Genomic DNA, 17,890 nt, shown 5'->3' with positions numbered 1-17,890 from the left:
GGCTGACAGGCCTGGGGCAGCTCCAGTCGAAACTGGGGCGCTGGTTTTGAGTCATTTGTATTCACGGTTAAGTCATCTTTAAATTTTTTTTTTTTCTTTTTACAAAATGAAAGCAGCTCTGATTACCATCTCCCAGTTTTCAAATTTAAGTTTAAATAAACAAAACATTTGCAAAACTTCACAGAGGTGACTAAGCACCACAGGTTCATTTCACCTTTAATAGTTGTATAAACCCAGAAGAGCTTGTTACTGTACTGTCTTCTATTACATAGATTTCACCTCAAAGATGCATTAAAACCACCCACATTTCACAAATAGATCTAAGATGTTATCCAACTACAACAAGATTATTTCTGCTGAAGAAGGAAAGTCATTAGAATAGGAGAAAAGGAATTCTTCCTAAAGGTACCTGGGGAGAATGTCTCCTAAATGTCTCCTTCAGGGCTCATCTACAGCTTTACCAGACTCTGGTTTTCACTCATTAGTACAATTGTTTGACTGCAGCTGCCAAATTTCTTGAGGGGAGCATGGGGGCAGAGAGTTATCTACTCCAACCCCTAAAGCATCATTAAAATTACTGGAGCAGGGTTTCTTTTCCTTAAATTTTGTATTGCCCCTCTTCCTGCAAACAGTGCGCATTTTCCATACAAATTATGCCAAGCTTAAGCAGCTCAGAACTGAATCACATCACAATTACAGGATACCCATTTAACCTTAATTTGGCTCCTTTACATACACAAACTAATTACAGAGTATATTTTCCAGAGTAAGCATACCTCATTCAAAACAAAAGATAAGCTTGAGATGTCAGCGGTTAAACCTTTGAAAACAATTTTGCTTTGCTAGACAAGGGAAAAAAATACAAACACCAATAGACATGCACGACTCCAATGGGAAAAAGTGGTAAGTAGTACCTTATTCCCTTCAGACTCCTGAAAGAGTAAACCTGCTCCTCCCAAATGCAGAGATTTTTAGTAATAATAATAATGACAATTTCAGTCAGTGAAAGCATTATTACAGCCCTGATTGCAGACTAAGACAATTTAAATTATTACATTCCCATCATCACCTAGTGTTTGCTTTAATTTACTGCTTAATATTGCTGGCTTGGCAGTCTACTTAAATTATTCAGCACTTTTGTAATGCATTGCCTCTTTAATTATGCTTTTAAACATAGGTTCTCTCTTCTGCTTGGAAGCAGTTAAATCTAGTTTCCTGCTCCTCCTTTTCATCTTCATGGAAACAAGGCATCATATTAGGATTTTCTCAAACAAGAAAGTTATCATTTTTGCTCAGTAAAATAAAATTAAAAGGTAATGTTTGTCTACTCTGATTTTGCTTCCACATGGCTCCTAGTTATTTTCTGTATCCATCAGTGGAATTAATCATAAAACTTTGGATGACTTTTTTCAAGATGCCCTACCAATGGAAATAAAGCTCTCAAAGGCAGACTTCACACGAAAAGAAAAGAGAAACCGAATTCTTATGGGAAGTACAGTTCTCTTGTGAAATTTGCTACTGTTAGAAGTAAAGAAACTGTTTACCTGCAAACAACCATGCCTGAGAGAAAAGCAAAAATCAAGTTCCAATCCAGGGTGATGAACTGTCCACTAAACTGCAAAGCAACGAAGACACTGCAGCGAGCGCTGAGCGTGGTGTATGGAGGCAGACTGCAAGCTAAGCCTAGAGAACCACAATCTCATTTTACGCTAACTTGGCTATTGCAGCTTTAAGGGAGAGGTTTGGAAAGTTTTCCACTCCGTACTACTCTTGCACACCCCTTCTAAAATTAGAAAGGGGCAGCTGGCTATTGCGGCCAAAAGAAGAGCAGCCAGCTTTTCCCTCCCCCTTCCTTGACTGACATGCCTCCCAAGAGCCATTGAGGAATTTGGGGAAGGGTGCTTCCACCTGTCGAACATGGCATGAGGTTGTCCAGGCATTCCCATATAAACCCGACTGTCAGGAGCTGACAATAAAACAGGACACCCGACAGCTGTGAGGACTGCAACCCTCCCCCTTCTCCTTCCATACACTCCTACAATTTTGCAGTTTGTATTACAGTGGAAATAACATAAGAAAAATTGTTTTCTGTGTGTGATTTGGGACTATAAAATTGAAAGGCTCATTACAGAGCACTTACTCCTGATTTCCAAATTTGTTCTCAGAGTTTTCCAGCTGTGCTACAGGACCTTAGCACAAAATCTGGCAAGCTGTTTGTGTATCATTACATACCGCCAAAACTGTAATTTTTTTTCTAAATACATTATGCAGGCAACTGCACTGCAGACTGTGTATAGCTACGTTCTGTAAAGCATATACCTACCATTTATAGCAGGTACTTGCATACCTACCTTAACATGGAGCTCAGCTTGCCTTTTGTACCCAATTTGACCTGAATCTCTTACCAGTTCAGAACAGAAATAAATTTATCAAAAAAGCATCCCAAATCCATAATAGTGTTTTTTCTTTAATTTGTGGAGAAGAGAGTGAATGCTTTTGTTGGTGTGAAGAAAGGGGGGAAAAAATTAGTCTTTCGAACTAACCTTTTAAGCACGTTCCAAACTCCTCTTTGCTCAGTGCATTGGGACTCAGAGCAGGGTGTGAAAGACAAGGTAAAACAGATGAGGCTGCACATTACTCTAGGTCCCTTTTACATCATTCACTGCTACAGGCAAAATAGGTATTGTCATCCTCCAGCCGCACAAAGGTGGCGGCTACAGAGGAGGACCCATGCTACACCTTCTGCTTTGGATCGCTGCCTGCAGAGCGGTGACTCTCCCGGCTCCCAGGTGTCTGCTCACAGCAGGAGGAGCATTTTGAGTGCCCCAGGAAAGGCACTCTACCAGGGCAAACTCCCCCATTCTCATTCCTAGACATCTCATCCTGGAACAAGCAGGTCAAGATCCTGAGACGATCAGCGGAGAAAGCAACGAGGGAAACAGACTTGTCACCCCTCAACACACCATACTAAAAATACTTTTTTACTGTTTCCATTAATGCATGCATTTCAGTGTTGAAAACAATGGACTGATCCATGCCTCCATTTCCTGCCATCAGGATGGCACTACATCTTCCAGTCCTCCTCCTTGCAGCACATTTCAGACCCAGAAAGCCTTATCTTCAAGACTGTCAACATGTACATTTCCTTCTATATTTGAGATTCTAGTAACTTCTTGCTATGCATACCATACTTCACAGCTTTTTTGTTTCCTAGTGATGTTTGTCTGTACTTTCTCAAAATTCTTCTCTTAGACTATTCTCTTAAAAGGGAATTTTGTTAAAGTAACTCAAAGCTCTTGAAACCCCCTACAGTAACATTCCTGCTCACAGGAACCATATTGCCCGTAGGAACTCATAAGGAACTCATTTGCAGAGTGCTAGAAAACAGGTGTTCTGCACTATTTAGATTATAAATTGAAGTTCAACTGGTTTTGCTCCCCAAAGAATGTTTCTACCCAGAAGTTATACACTCTAAGCCCACAGAACAGTGAGAAACATTCCCCCTTCAGTCTCAAGGCCAGACCCAGTGCCTTCCCTATAAGCACATCTTTCTATTGCAGACTATTTTACTTGTTGAGCTGTTGACAGTTAGGAATAGTTCAACTGCAGAAATGAGTTTTCTCTGGAAGAAGCCAAAGTTTTGGAGAGTTTGGAAAACATCAAATGGCTGTTTGCTGCAAGCAATGAAGTAATAATGAGGATAGCAATCAGCTGCCCGTGAGCAACACGGACAAACATTACTCTCTACCTCTGGCTGAGAAGGAGGTACTTAATGAGACCTGCATTAAGCACCTGCAGATAGCTAATGACAGCCTTTTAAGAAGAAAGCCACAGAAGGCTACAAAGAGGACCTGCTTCTTCAGCAGCACGTACAGTCTTCTAATCCCAAGTCTTCCCACTTCTCCAGAAGGGGCAACAACTGCTGTGTAGCATCTTGCTTTTAATTTATTTTTCCCAGACTCAATCTATATTTGGAAATACACTTCACTTTCCCTAGAGTTAACATAAAATGCAACTCATCTGGCACAACACTATATAGACTGTTAAGTCTTTAGTTTCTAGGCACCTTCCTGTTTTATCTTTAAAGAGTGGAACATAGCTCTTTAATACTCCATAATCTCATAGGTGGGGCAGTTTTAGAAACATAAAATAACCTGGATTATGTAAATTTTATTAGTATAAAAACATGGAATCTCTTGCCTTCATGTCACAGCTTAGTCTTCTCAGTGGTTGCTGATTCCAAGTATATCCTTTTTTTCCTGAGCTAAGTTTTCAGTACAATCTGTCCCTCCAGCCAGTTCACAGTGTACTAATTTGGCACAGCAGAAGTACAGGAACATGTACCTAGGAGTAGGACAAGAATGGAGTAATCCCATTTGTCAGCTGCTGACACTTACACCATACTAATGGTGAACCATATCTTATCATTAGTTCCATCTGAAATCAGAACTGAGGAATAGTACAAGAACACGAAGTAAGAGGAAATTCAGAGCTACTACAATTTCCTGAATTGTGTCCAGTTAGAGGAAAGCCCTGATGGTATCAAATACATATATCCGCATCCCAATATCTATCCCCTATTCAAGTTCCTAAGAAATTATAATTTTGCTAAGGCTATTTTACTTGTCTATAGTTGATCAAAGTTAAAAGAAACAGTCTTAAACATGTAAATAAAAACAGTCTGACCACTTAAAATAGAATTGGCAAATCTTAAAACGAGTTATAAAACAAACAAGTAAATTTATTTTGAATGATTACTAAAATAGTTTACATAATATACAAACAGGTATGCTATCAGTATACACTCAGAAATAAGTCACATTTTTTTAAAAAACATTTGTCCAGTGAAATGTCTAAAATGTAAATACCATCTTTTCCTTCCTGAGTGATTCTTAAACATCTAGAACAGTAGCACTTCCATGTCTCTTTACTGTTTCTGTTTCTTCACATTAAAATAAAAAGCACGGTCCATTTCTGGCTCTCAGTGGTCAGAACCCACCCACCTGTGGTTTAAGTGACTACAGCTCCAAGTCTCTGAAACTGCGTTCCTTTGTATACTCACGGTGACTGTGGTCCATTCCACATCAACCCCCAAACCTTCACTGGCACAACGAAGCCAGAGGCTCCAGCACCCGAGAGGTTTTCCTGCTGAAGAAGGATGTTTACAACAGGGTAGCTCAGGGGGCCTTGCGAATAAAGGACGTGTCCGAGAGCCACTAATCCCTCAGCTGTTATGAGAAAATGTTCCCCTAATTTGAGACCAGTCTTCACGCATTCCTTCATGCGCATTAAAATTGAACACACACGGACCAATGCTCAAGAGCATACACTAACAGCAGTGATATGGAAGTGCTGCAATTCACTTATATATACCCACACTATTTACAATAGAAACAAGTACATATTTTTTAGTTTGATGTAAGGGATTCTTGGCATGAAGCACTATAAAATATATTTTAGACACAGGCAATGCAAATCTGCTCTTCACTAAAGTTTCATATGGTAAGCAGCAGGTTATATGCAGACACATGAAAAAGGTTATTTTTATAGGATACTGAGTACCACAAATAAATAAATCCTCTTGATGCAAAAATAGTTATCTTATTAAAATGAGAAATAACCTATGTCTTCCTAAATTTTTGTTTAGAAAGGAGATGCAATAAGTCTTTAGCACGCACACACACACTAGGCTGACATTTATCATTTCTCCCCAAGTTTTAAGACCTGAAAAACTTGACAAAGAGCAGAAAATTCCTGGCAGCAGTGAGGCAGAGGTGCTGAGGGATTATTTAACTGGCATCTACTACTAACGTCAAGCGATCCTTTGTACCTCAGCTTTTCTCGCTCTCCGGAACTGTTTGGGGCAGGCTCATTTAAGGAAGAAATCCTTGCTGAAAGGTTCTCTACAAATCACAAATCTCTTGAGCAATTTTGCCATTTCTAGAAGTCCCCAGAGACAGCCAACATCTATGCTGCAGTCAACTGGACCAAGAAAAAGCTCACGCTTGAACTCATACCACTTTATCATCATTTCAATTCATTAAGTGTCCCAGACAAAAAAGAAAGCAATTCTGTCAGATGAAGCTGAGCTTTTACATCCCATTACCTTGTCACACTCAATACCAGCATTTCCCACCACTAGAAGGGATCCTCAGTGCAAAGTCAATAGTGCACCAAGACGGCTTTACAAGCAGTTGAATGATTTGCAGTAGGGGACACCTATTTCCAACTCCAGGGTGCTCGACCTGAATAAGTTACCAAATACAACTTACCAAGAACTATGTTCCTTTCTCACATTTTGCAGTTTATTTAGAGAGGTCCCAGTTACTTTAGCAGAAACAACCTTGCCAGTTGGTTGGATTTCCTTGCACAGAAAGCACTGTGTGCTGCTCAGCAGCTGTAGGAAGTTCTGCCCTGTTCAGCCATTACAACACACATTTTCTGTCTTCCTCCTTTCCTGAGCCTTCTCTAACAACTTATGTGCATCCCTCTACAGGGAGGTCCTTTTCAGGCCAAACAGGCAAGACAAGGTGAGATATACGGCTCCACAGTCCGCTCAGCTTATCTGTGTCCATGTTCTTGTAAGAACTAGGAGCATCTGAACTGGTGAACTTGGTCCAGAGGAAATCCCGCACTTTCTCCTCAACTTCTTGCAAGGTCAGGCTCTTTCTCAGAGACTGCTCATCCAGGAGAACTGTCAGCAGAAGAGCCACATCCTTAAATGCTGCATTTTCATGGTCACAGTACTTGTAAAAGATTAAGGTGGAGCCTGCAGGCAGTAATTCAAATCGATGCACCACTGCTACCTTCTTGCCTCCTTTGAACCCAGAGCTGAGCTCATTATCTACTTCCAGCTTAACAATATCGCTATCCAATACGGCTTTGTCTGCCCCATTAATTTTGATTGCAGTAGCATTCTGGGAGGAGGCAAAAGCATCCGCAATCTCATTACTTAAGCACTTCAGCGCCTTCTCAGCTTCTTGGCCAGCTGTGAACAGCAAAATGGCTGGCTCCAAACGCAGATGGGAAGCATTGAGGTGTTTCTCAAGGAACATGTGTGTTCTCTTCCACAGATTGGGATCCTGACTTTGATAAGTATTTTTGAGTCTCCTCATCTGGGCCCGAAATGCTTGCAGAATTTGAATATCTCTACTTGACAAAGTTGCATCTAGAAACCTTGGCATTCCACTCCACAGGACCCAAAGCAATGGGATACTAATTAACAGAATAAGCAGTAACAAAGTCCAGCCCTTGTGAAATCCACTCTGCAATCCACAAGCACCTATAGAAAGGAGGACCAAACAGGGAGAAGAAAAAATGTTTTAAAATGAATCAGAAGTCAACAAGCAAGAGGAAAATAGAGCAACCAGTAGAAGTCAGTGAACTCATCTCACTATCTTGAGCTATCAGTACAGTAGCTGAATACAGAATCACAGAATGGTTGAGGTTGGAAGGGACCTCAGGAGATCATCTAGTTCAACCCCCCTGCTCAAGCAGGGTCACCTAGAGCACGTTGTCCAGGACCCTGTCCAGATAGCTTTTGAATATCTCCAAGAAAGGAGACTCCACAACCTCTCTGGGCAACCTGTTCCAGTGCTCTGTTACCCTCACAGTAAAGAAGTTTTTCCTCATGTTCAGGTGGAGCTTCCTGTGTTTCAGTTTGTGCCCGTTGCCTCTCGTCCTGTCGCTGGGCACCACTGAAAAGAGTCTGGCTCCATCCTCTTGACACCCTCCCTTTAGATATTTGTACACATTAATAAGATCCCCCCTCAGTCTTCTCTCCTCCAGGCTGAAGAGGCCCAGATCAGAAGATATTCTAATTTTAAAAAAAGCTTTCAGCTTCTTTATTAACATAGTGAAGTGACACGATAGCATTAAAAAAAAAAGGTTTTTTTGAAATATTTCTGGAAATGACAGAGTAACTGCACATCCTTCTGAAAAAGGAGTTCTTCTAAAAGTTTGATACCCCACCCTTTATTTAACCAAACACAAATTAACAACTTAAAATAGTTCTGAAAAAGGTCAGGTTTGTTCCTACATTTAGGTTGGGGAGAAACAGACCAATACAAAACCTGGCATTACTAGAATGGTTTCTGTGGTGCTATTTCTCCTTCCTATCCCAATAAGGATAATAAAAATAGTTTCTGCTGCAGTATTTGCATTTTAAACATTGGAGCTCAACACTATCAGAGTATACATGGTTTGATCTGATTTCGTTTTGAACAGTTTAATTAACACTTGCTTGACCTACTATGAGGCCTAAGTCCTGATTCTGTTCCCAACAAAATCGGTGACAAAAAAACCCAGTAAATTCCCCAGAAACAGGAAAAAAACCTTACACCTTTTTACATCCTAACCTATAGGATAACAGCAAAACAGCTGTTAAATAAGAACAGCACTAGGCCTGCCTCTACTTTAATCTTGCAGCAAACTTGTAAGCACTATAGATGGAAGACCTTAAATGCAGGTGGAAACATTAGTTATTTTACAAGACGCCTCTTTCCTTAGTGCTGAAGACTTGCTCCCTAGGGCATGTGTTATCTGTTCAGGCAAGGACCTTCAGTTGAACACCAGCTACCAGGAGATCTAATACTTGGACAGGCATGAAAATGGTTAAACATAACAAATATGAAACAGAAGTGAAAGCAGAAGTCTTACTTTTGGCCAAAGGCTGTGACTGCTTCCCTGTATTGGGCCGATCTCGAGATTTAATTCTGTCTGTTAAGAGATTAAGAGAGGAACATGAGAATAATACATAAGACAACAATTCTGACCAACCTTCCGGCAGAGAATTTGAAAGGACATTGAAATCACACAACTGCATTGCTTTAGTTGGAAAGCCGTTTCCAGTTATGCTTTTACATACTAAATTCTACAAAGCCTACAAGAAGGTTAACAGACTATTCTTGAATAAAACCTTGTTGATGTGAACCCAGTCCTGCTAAATAGGAGCAAAGGCAAGGCTATGACCTCATCCTGGGCATTACTTTATCAGGAATGGGGTGTCCTATTCCCTTCTGCATCAAGAGCTTCCTGTGCTAGTCTAGAACTAGAAAAAGGACATGTTCACCACTACTACTAGCCTAAGAAATCCCATTCAACTGGCAGACCAACTCTAGGATTGCCATCTACACTCTTTGCCAAATGCCAGTTCTTAAGTCATCTTGACAATTTTGCATAAAAAGCACAAATCACCAATTGATCACAGATTGCCCCCAATGACTTAACTCTTCAAGAGTTATACAAATAAAAACTGAGGCATTTCAAGTACAAGATGACAAACTGGCAAAGGCTGAGCAACTTGCATGTTTTTCTACACAGGGGTACCACATCCTGATTAAGGTCTTCGATTTTGTTCATGAAGTTGGAAGACAGAAAATAGAAGCTCAGTTGATACATGTTTTCGGAAAATAACATCATGAAAGATTTAAGTAGCAAAAGCACAGTGTTATTTTAAAGGCACAGTCTCGTATCTCCTCTCCAACTAGCTAGGGTCAGATGCCTGTTTTATTGGCAGTCAGGCTATTGGGATGAATCATGCTTTTAAAGCAAAATACAAGCTTTCAACTGAAAATATATTCTTGGTCTATTTATTTAAATGAGGTCAGACAGCAAGATACTAGAGACATTATCCCTAAAAGAGTTGTGAACAGCTTTCCTTAGCCCAAGAGACCTGTATGAATATATACAGTGCAATTACTGGTCAGCACGTTTTCTACATTTAGTCAGTTAATTAAAAACACAAGAATTTTTTGCTCCTTGAGAACTACAGCAACCAGTTCAACAGTGAAGGCTCTTTATTAATATATAGACAGACCAATGAGGATGTTGTCAGTGACATTATCAAGAATAAATTCAACAAACACACCCTGCAGCAGTTATTTCAAGAACACCAAAATAAATGCTACAACTTTGTTTCTGTATGAATGTAATCACCCAGGTGCTAAAAGCAGCTCTGGTTTAAGCCAGAGCTTAACTGGCTTAACAGAACTACTCCATTCCCCATTTTTTCCCCTTGACAGAGCACAGACATTGAACTTTTAACTGGCTAATCTGAAGTAAGCATTCTAACAGTTAACAGATTACTATCTGTAATATTTTGTAATGCAACCCTGTTTAGAGACACTAGTTTTCATATTTACAAAACAGCAGTAATTCACACTTTAAAGTAAACAAAATATTTCAGTAAATGGTCTAATACTAGATCCTACTCTACCTATGAATCTTGGCTTATTTACAACACAACTTCCTTAAAGACCAAACAAGTTATTGTCTTGCCTAACTCCAACAGGGTACTTCTGTAGACACTCTAAAGCTTTTAATTTCAAGTGACTTTCCAAATTCTTCACTCAACCACATAACTGATCACTCCTGCAGCACATACTGCCTCTAACACAGGAAAGAAAAAGTACCAGACTAGCAAGAACTACCTGCATCAGTTAATTTTTCAAAGGCTTTTCACCAATATGCAGCTACCATAAGATAAACCTCTCTTATAGAAAGCACCATAGTTTAAAAAAAAAAAAAAAAAAAAAAAAAAAAAAAAAAAAAACAACAACACACACCTAAAAGTTCTCTAAATTGAATTCTGATTTACAAGCTTGTTTCCACCCTAAGCAGGTTTAGATAAACAAAGTGCTGACACTGTAAGAACAGAAAAGGAAGACTCCACTTAGAATTCAGAGTAAATTTTTTCCTATTTCAAGAACTCTGCCAAGAAGAGAAAAAAAACAAAGAACTCCCCACAAAAGACACAAAGCCTGAAACGCAAAGAACTGATCATTAGGTGAGCAGACTAGAGTATGCCAGTGGAGAAAAGCATCGCTCCACTCCAAGAGGACCAGATGATTAATTCAGTCATAGCAGGCCACTATCACCCAGGCTAAACAGGAATGTGACGCGTGTGTGTGCCTGCATGCGTGTGTGCATAAGAACTGATCTAAGTCATTGCTACCAAAAGGTGATGGTCGCGCTCCCTTCCTCACACAATACCACTGCTACGTGCTCTGGCACTTACTGATTGTCCAATGAGTCAATTCAACTACCTAACCCAGCCAAAAAAAAAAAAGTGGATTATTTTCTGTTGGGTCAGCAAGGTGAATAACCTCATAGAATGATCTGGCTCCGAGATATACTGGTGTCTCCATCTCCTCTATTTGTGTCTGCCTCCTGGGTCTCTCTCTCTCTCTCTCTCCACCTTCTCAAGCAAAGTGTTACAAGGCACAAGAAAGATATAAGCACAGAAAAGTAAAAGGGCCCTTTTCACTAGGCTCTTTTTTTCTTGGTTCACTTTTCATTTAGGTACAGGCAAAGATTAAGTATTTACTTTTCCACTTACTTTGCAATGTAGGTGAGTGGTGCTCTTCCTTTTTCTCAATGAAGTCAGCCTTGCTTTCTGAAACCAAAGCAAAATGGGAAGACTTGGTTATCACATCAGAGTTTAGAATAAGAAAGAGAAGCCATACACGTTTTTAGCTCTTTCTGTGAATTCTTCAAAAGATTACCAGAGAAGTAGTCACATCTATATGAACTACCAAAACAAACCTGCTCCATACGACAGCCTCTTAGACTGCTCTGCAGAGGGAGGAAGCTACCATATCTAACAGAAAGGGCTCAGTTTGGCCCTCCACACTGTTTTTCCCAGCAGGCCACAAACATTAGTGTTTCCTCCTACTTTTTTTTTTCAATGCAATAATAATAAAACATAAAGGATGAGAAATTAGCAGCATCAATTGAATTCTCATAAGTACCACAAGATTTGTTACTTTCCAAACGGAAAGCTGACTGAGTTGACAGATAGACACAATTTTATTATAAACAGTCTCATTCAGATTTTCTTTCCTTTAGATCAAGATACACAAGCCAAAAAACAAGCAAAACCAGCATCAACTGAAGACAAAACACACAGTGGTGGAGAAGGTATTGACAAAACTACTGTTGTTACCTTTTAACAGCGTATCAGTGTCTGGCTGATGTCCTGCCGGTTTCTTGGGTTCATCGCTGTCATAAGCCTTTGCCTTTTCCTTTTTTGGTTGCTCTGGAAGGAAGTAAGTTGAAGGACTACCTGATAGAGGGGAAAAAAAAAAAAAGGATTTGTATAGTTAGTACCATTTGTGTTCACGACACTGAAGGACCAAGACACTGTTTAGAACATTTATGAACTGAACAAATGGTTTTCAAGTTGTGATCTCCCAAGGGTCACTTTCTTGAAAAGTCCCCAAAAGGGGCTGCAAAATGAAAAGCCTACAGCAAATTCAAATCCACTACAAATAAAGCTGCCTATGCACCAGTCAGAAATTTTGAGTCCTCAGCTTAAAAATGCTTGGAGGAAAAAAAAAATAAATAAAAAGCCCAATACCAGACGCTAAGAGCCAAGAAATACCACACTAAAGGGATTCAGTGTAAACTAGTAAATACACAAGCATGGGAGTAAAGAGAATTTTTCCCCACTGAGTTTTGGGCACACCATTTACAAACAATAATCGTTCTATGTTCTCCATAGCGCCAGGCAGAGGGGAAAAGAAAGAGAAGCACTTTAAGAACATAAATTCCCCTTTTAAGTGGTCCAAGCCATTCTTCAGTTGGGCCTCCCTCTCTCTCCCCATCTGTCTCCCACCATAGAGGAAATCTAGGGCACCTACACTCCTAACTTAACCCCCTCACTTAGCTGGGAAGAATCTAAACCAACACCTTTAGTTTGCTTGCCAAATTATGCAGCCATTTTGACACTAACACCCATCTTAGTTAATGTTACTATCTAGAAAGAATAAAGTCCAGTAAGGCAACGGGAGTTGCAGAGCAAAGGTCAGGGCTGGAAAGCCAGTCAAAAGTGGAGAACCAAGAGAAGAGGTTTGAAAAAATAAAGTGCAACCACATGGTTGCCCAGATTCACAGAAGGGGGAAGAAAAAAAACGCAGGTACGTAATAAAAGTTGAAGTACAACCGGGGAATGAAGATCATGATACAGTGATCAAGCTGAGGGCATAAATGGAGGAAATCACAAACAGAAGAATACAATTGCTAACGCTTTTCTCTCTGTGATACCCACACTGGGCCCTTTTTGTATTCGTTGAACAGTACAAGGTTCTCCTGTGGTTTAATACGTTTTTATAGTTCTTATACCACACACATGAAAGCAACGCCACCTTGCCACCTAGTGTTTATTATTTTACTTCAAGAAAAGTAAACAATCTGATTAGAATATGTTCTGGCACCTTTGGCATGCCTGTGTATATGAAGTACACAAAGAAAAAAAGAAAGGGAAGAAAAAACACCGTAAGTTTGAAACTAAAAGTCACATGTACAACAGTAAAATATCTGCAAATTTTGAGGGAGATATTGTATTTTCAAAGATATCCCAAACAACTGTGTAATGACTGTAATTTCTCACCAAGGTAAGAAAAACATTCACCCATTTACTCGATTTCAAGATATTCAAGATTGCCAAACAACGTAGCCATATTTCAGTATGCACGGAGGCTTTGCAAGCAAATCTCACTAGTAGTGTTAGCTAGTAATCAAAGGTCAAGAAGGTCTATGAATCTAAAGAGGGCTACTCATGCACTCCACACTGTTTAATTCCTCTCCCCTTCTCTGAGTCAATCAGTACTCTGCATCTCTCAAAGCGTCCTAAGAAAGTTGTTGCAAGCAGGAAAGAAGACGTAAACATACACAACTATTTCGCACATGAAGACAGCCTGTGAATCAGCAGTTTCTGTTTCATCCACTAACAGCGGATACCTCCAACAGACAGGCAGTCTATTAGTGTAGCAGGCTGCACGCATGGCACCCCTTCCAGAGGAAATAAATTCCCCATTCATGAACTTTAACTTTCAAAAAACAAACAAACATTGCCGTTCTTCCCTTACAAGACCTTCAACCTCCTACCAAAAGGATCGTCCCTGCCTCTCAAACAAACTAGGGAGAATTTACTAATCCACTTTAAATCTGCCAGCCAGCCACCTTCTGCACAATCAGGCACCTGCCAAGAGAGAATGATCTATCCCCATTTCATACACGTTTGATCAAAGGGATTAGAAAACCATGAATTTATAAAAGGCTTATAAACCAAAATATAAAGCTGCTATTTTAACGTAGTGCAGCTCACTCTTGAAGTCTGGTAAATCTCTAGCCTTATGGGTTCAGTCTTCTTCAATACCAAGATGAGACTGCATGCAACACATACGCTGCAATATTCCACAGCCACTATAGACTGCATGTATTCAAGTGCCAAAAACATCCAGCTCGTGCCTTTAATTTGTAGAGTCACACATTCTACTTGCATATTTTAGGACAACTTCAACAGAGATTACTAACACACATATTCTAGATCAGCTAGCAAAAGAACATCTTTTGCTAGCTGATCTGGAAGATGCCTTATTTGTGACAGGGTATTTTATAGGGTCTTTAAGCTTTTTAGCTTTAGAAGCAAGTTTCCCAATTCATATTTAAAATGTTGAAGCAGGAGTCGGAAACCAGTTTTTCAAGTTGTGGTTTTGTTTCCATTCTGCTCTCAGGGAAGAGCAACTACAAGGAAACTGAAAGTCCTTACAAAAACCCCCATGCAGTCCCACTGCTCTTCCCTAAACTCTCCAGAAAAAAATACTGTTATACCCACAAATGAGAGGCCTGTGAGGAGGAGGGGGAGTTGTTCTTCTATTCCTTCACTTCTGTATAAAGCACTAAGGTCTCTTAACTTTCTACCTTTACACCCATTGTCAATATAATCAAATACCACTGATGTTAAAATCTTGGCATCTCTCCTTCCCATCCTCATTTTTCGGGATGCCAGCGTAAGAAAAAAATCCACTCTCCTATAGCTTGTAAGACAGCCCAGACACATTTATCATAATAAGCACGTTAGTGCCACGATAGCCATCATTTGGGAGTAACGGCTTCCCACAGCATTTTTCACCGGTAAAGCTAACGGTACTTTTTTATGCGCTAACCAGTTGTGCATAAGACAATTCCCATTCTTAAATGGATAACTATTGACACTTCTTACTTTCCCCCCAAAATACGCCCACTCTCTCCCTTCCTCCCTCAAGGAGGGATTCTTCCACGTCTCCTGGAAGTTTTAAAACTGAAGCATGACGCTGGCAGCCCTTACTTATCCAAGTTAGCATTTCAGTGGCCAAGCCCAGGCAATACCGCGTACTTAAGGCCATGCACTGTAGCTGTAACAAGAGCTCAGTCACAGCCCTGCCACAAGAGTACAGATGGAAACAGAGGAGTCTCAGGCCAGCCCAATTCACCCATCTGGGCATTACCAAATACTGCTCAACTCAAAGAGACCAAAAGATAAAAAAAGGAAGGAAACAAAGATGATTTGCTGGCAGTTTTCTGTTGGAATGACAAATTTCTAAAGCTACAGCCACACAACTAGGTGTTATGCAGTTAGCATCACTCTAAAATTTTAAAAAGGATATCATTTTCATCAAGTAAGGAAATAAAGATGTGCTACAGAGGTAACACAGTTGCTGTCCAGCTCGGTGTCCAGCAGCAAATAACAACATATGCTTGATGCTTCAGAGAAAGGACCGGCAAGCCCAGTTACGGACTTCCTCAAAAGCAATGTTGCACATTGGATGGGGAAGTCTTGCTGTGATCTAATTTTTGCAAATCAAGATATTTTCTTTAAATTCAGGCTTCTAAAACAAAGTAGCTTTAGTAAAATCAGCTACCCCCAATTTTAATCCCCTGACTAAACACTGTTCCAAGTCTGGCTAAAACAGTCATCTTAGGGCTCCCGAGCGCTCTACATGTGCCTATCATTTTGAAAGGCTGAGAAGCACTTCCAGTTTTACACGTACAGAATCAAAGCAGAAGTAGGATTTCCTCACCTGGACACCAGAAGAGACCAGCAAAGGAGCTAAAACCCAATAAACTATGCTTCCTCAGGCCTTGGGCCTTTCAGTATCTTTGCAATGCAGAGCAGCAAACGCAGTAACTTCCCTGGGTTAGAAGCCAAAACTTACCTGCCGATCTACACGCTCTAATAGGGGGTCGAGTCAAGGAAGCTGGACTTCCAAAGGGATGCTCGTTTGCTAAAACAAGAAATATATTAAGTGCGCGGCAGAGCCCAGCAGCCCACAGCGGCTCCCTTTCAGGACGGGGTTGAAGCCCACCTAGCTGACCAAGGGACGCCAGCCCGAGGCGAGGCCGGCCTCGCCCCGCTCCAGCCAGGCCAGGAGGCAGAACACGGCGCTGCGAGCCCTGACTCCGGTTATCCCGGCCCAAACACCGCGCCCACTGCTCCGCCGAGCCCCTGCCGGGAGGCCGCGCTTTCCCCGTCGCCTCCGGCCGTTAACGGCGCCATTTGCCGCTCCCCTCACGGGAGGCTGCGCGTTAACTGCGCGCCCCCGGGGGCGGCTGGCGGCCGAGGAGCCCCTCCGAGGGGCAGGCCCGGGGCCGGGCAGGGGCGAGCAGGGCCGGGCAGCCCGCGGAGGAGCGTCCGGCCGCGGTGCCCCGCCGCGGGCCCGGCCTGTTTCCCCCCCGCCCGGCCCACGCACACGCGGCGCGCCCGCCCGCACCACTTCGCGCCGCCCCCCCCGCGCCCTCAACCGCGGGATCCACCGCGGAGCGCTGAGCGCGCCCGCCCGCGCCGCTCACCCTCCAGAGCGCCTCCGGAACCGGGACCGGGACCAGGCTCGGCCTCGGCCTCCTCCGCCTGCGCCGCTCCTGCCGCGCCCGACAGCCGGGGGCTCTTCCGCCTGCGCTTCAGCTCGGTGGCGTCCGGCGGAGCCTGCCCGTCGCTGCCCCCCACCATCCTCCCCGCCGCCGCTACCGCCCCACGGCGCCGCCGCCGCCGCCGTCCCCTGCCCCGGCCGCCCGCCGCTCCGCTCCGCGCCGGACTGAAGCTGCCGCCTTCCCGCGGAGGGGGCGTCGCCGCGAACCTCACTTCCCGCCGGCCCGGCCGCGGGGCGGCGCCGGCGCCCGCCGCTTCCGCCTCGCCGCCATTCGGCGGGGCCCGCGCGCGCAGGGAGCGCCGCGGCGTCACGTGGTACAGCGCCGCCGCCGCCGCCGCCCCGGCCTCGGCCCCGGCCCCCCCCGCCGCCATGGCCCCCGCCCCCTCCCCCTCCCCTCCCGCGCTTCCCGCCCGCCGCTGCCGCCGCCGCAGCGGGAGCGACCCCCCTGCCCGCGCCCGAGCCCGCGCCCGCCCGCGGCGCCCGCCCGCGGCCGCTTCCCGCCGGGAAAGGCGGCGGTGCCGGCGCCCGAGGCTGCCCCCCAGTGAAAAAAATGAGGGAGAGCCCGGCGCGCCGGCCCGGCCCCTCGGCGCGGCCTCCCCGCCACCGCCCGCCGCCGCCCGGCCCGGGGCCCGTGCGGGGCACCCAGGCCGCCGCGCCGGCCGCTCCCCTGCCGCTCCCGGGGGGGGGGCTCTGCCTCTGCACACCCCGTTCCCCTCTGTAACCTGCAGGCGGTTTGGGACGAGTCGCCGAGAAAACGGCAGTTGGAAGGTTTCCGCTTGCCGAAAACTGAAATCCAGGAAAAGGCAACAAACCTCATTGCCGCATCTTGTCTTTCGGGGGGCCCCGAAACACGTGCAATCCAGTTCGTGACAGTATTTATCTTGCGGGGCTGCAAACCGGGTACCCGCGTGCATGTTTTGTGCATGTAAGCGAGAATCCCGCATGATGGAAATGCCCTTCAGTTCTTGGCTTCTGTAACCGTCCTGCCCGTATGCACATTTCAAGATAAAAAGGATGTTAATGCTGTATAATAAGCACACTAAATGTCCCAGTTTTGTTTCAAGGCAAGCGAATATTGAGAGAGAAATTATGCATAGCTTCATCCGTACCAGCAATAGAATAAATACCGTCATTCTTTTAAGATATAAGAGCAGAATGCAGACACTGAGCAATGTTTTCTAAAACAAAAATACAAGAGGGTG

General features: G+C 43.4%; 1 protein-coding gene across 2 annotated transcripts; it reads right to left on the bottom strand.

Annotated features, from left to right (window-relative positions):
- Positions 1-4,720: 4,720 nt before the first annotated feature.
- Positions 4,721-16,840, bottom strand: LOC106484970 (torsin-1A-interacting protein 1-like). Of its 2 annotated transcripts, XM_067300602.1 has the most exons (6): positions 16,612-16,840; positions 15,978-16,046; positions 11,945-12,064; positions 11,339-11,395; positions 8,659-8,718; positions 4,721-7,282 (listed from the first exon to the last, which is right to left on the bottom strand). In XM_067300602.1, the coding sequence occupies exons 1-6, from the start codon at positions 16,766-16,768 to the stop codon at positions 6,477-6,479; spliced, it is 1,269 nt and encodes a 422-aa protein (XP_067156703.1). In that variant the 5' UTR covers positions 16,769-16,840; the 3' UTR covers positions 4,721-6,476. The 2 variants fall into 2 exon arrangements, with proteins under 2 accessions (XP_067156703.1, XP_067156704.1); XM_067300603.1 differs by lacking the exon at positions 15,978-16,046.
- Between the last annotated feature and the right edge of the window lie 1,050 nt (positions 16,841-17,890).

This window comes from Apteryx mantelli, chromosome 8, assembly GCF_036417845.1.
Source record: "Apteryx mantelli isolate bAptMan1 chromosome 8, bAptMan1.hap1, whole genome shotgun sequence".
NCBI lineage: Eukaryota > Metazoa > Chordata > Aves > Apterygiformes > Apterygidae > Apteryx > Apteryx mantelli.
The sequence above is the reverse complement of the archived record's forward strand: the minus strand, read 5'-3'. Positions and strand labels throughout refer to the sequence as shown.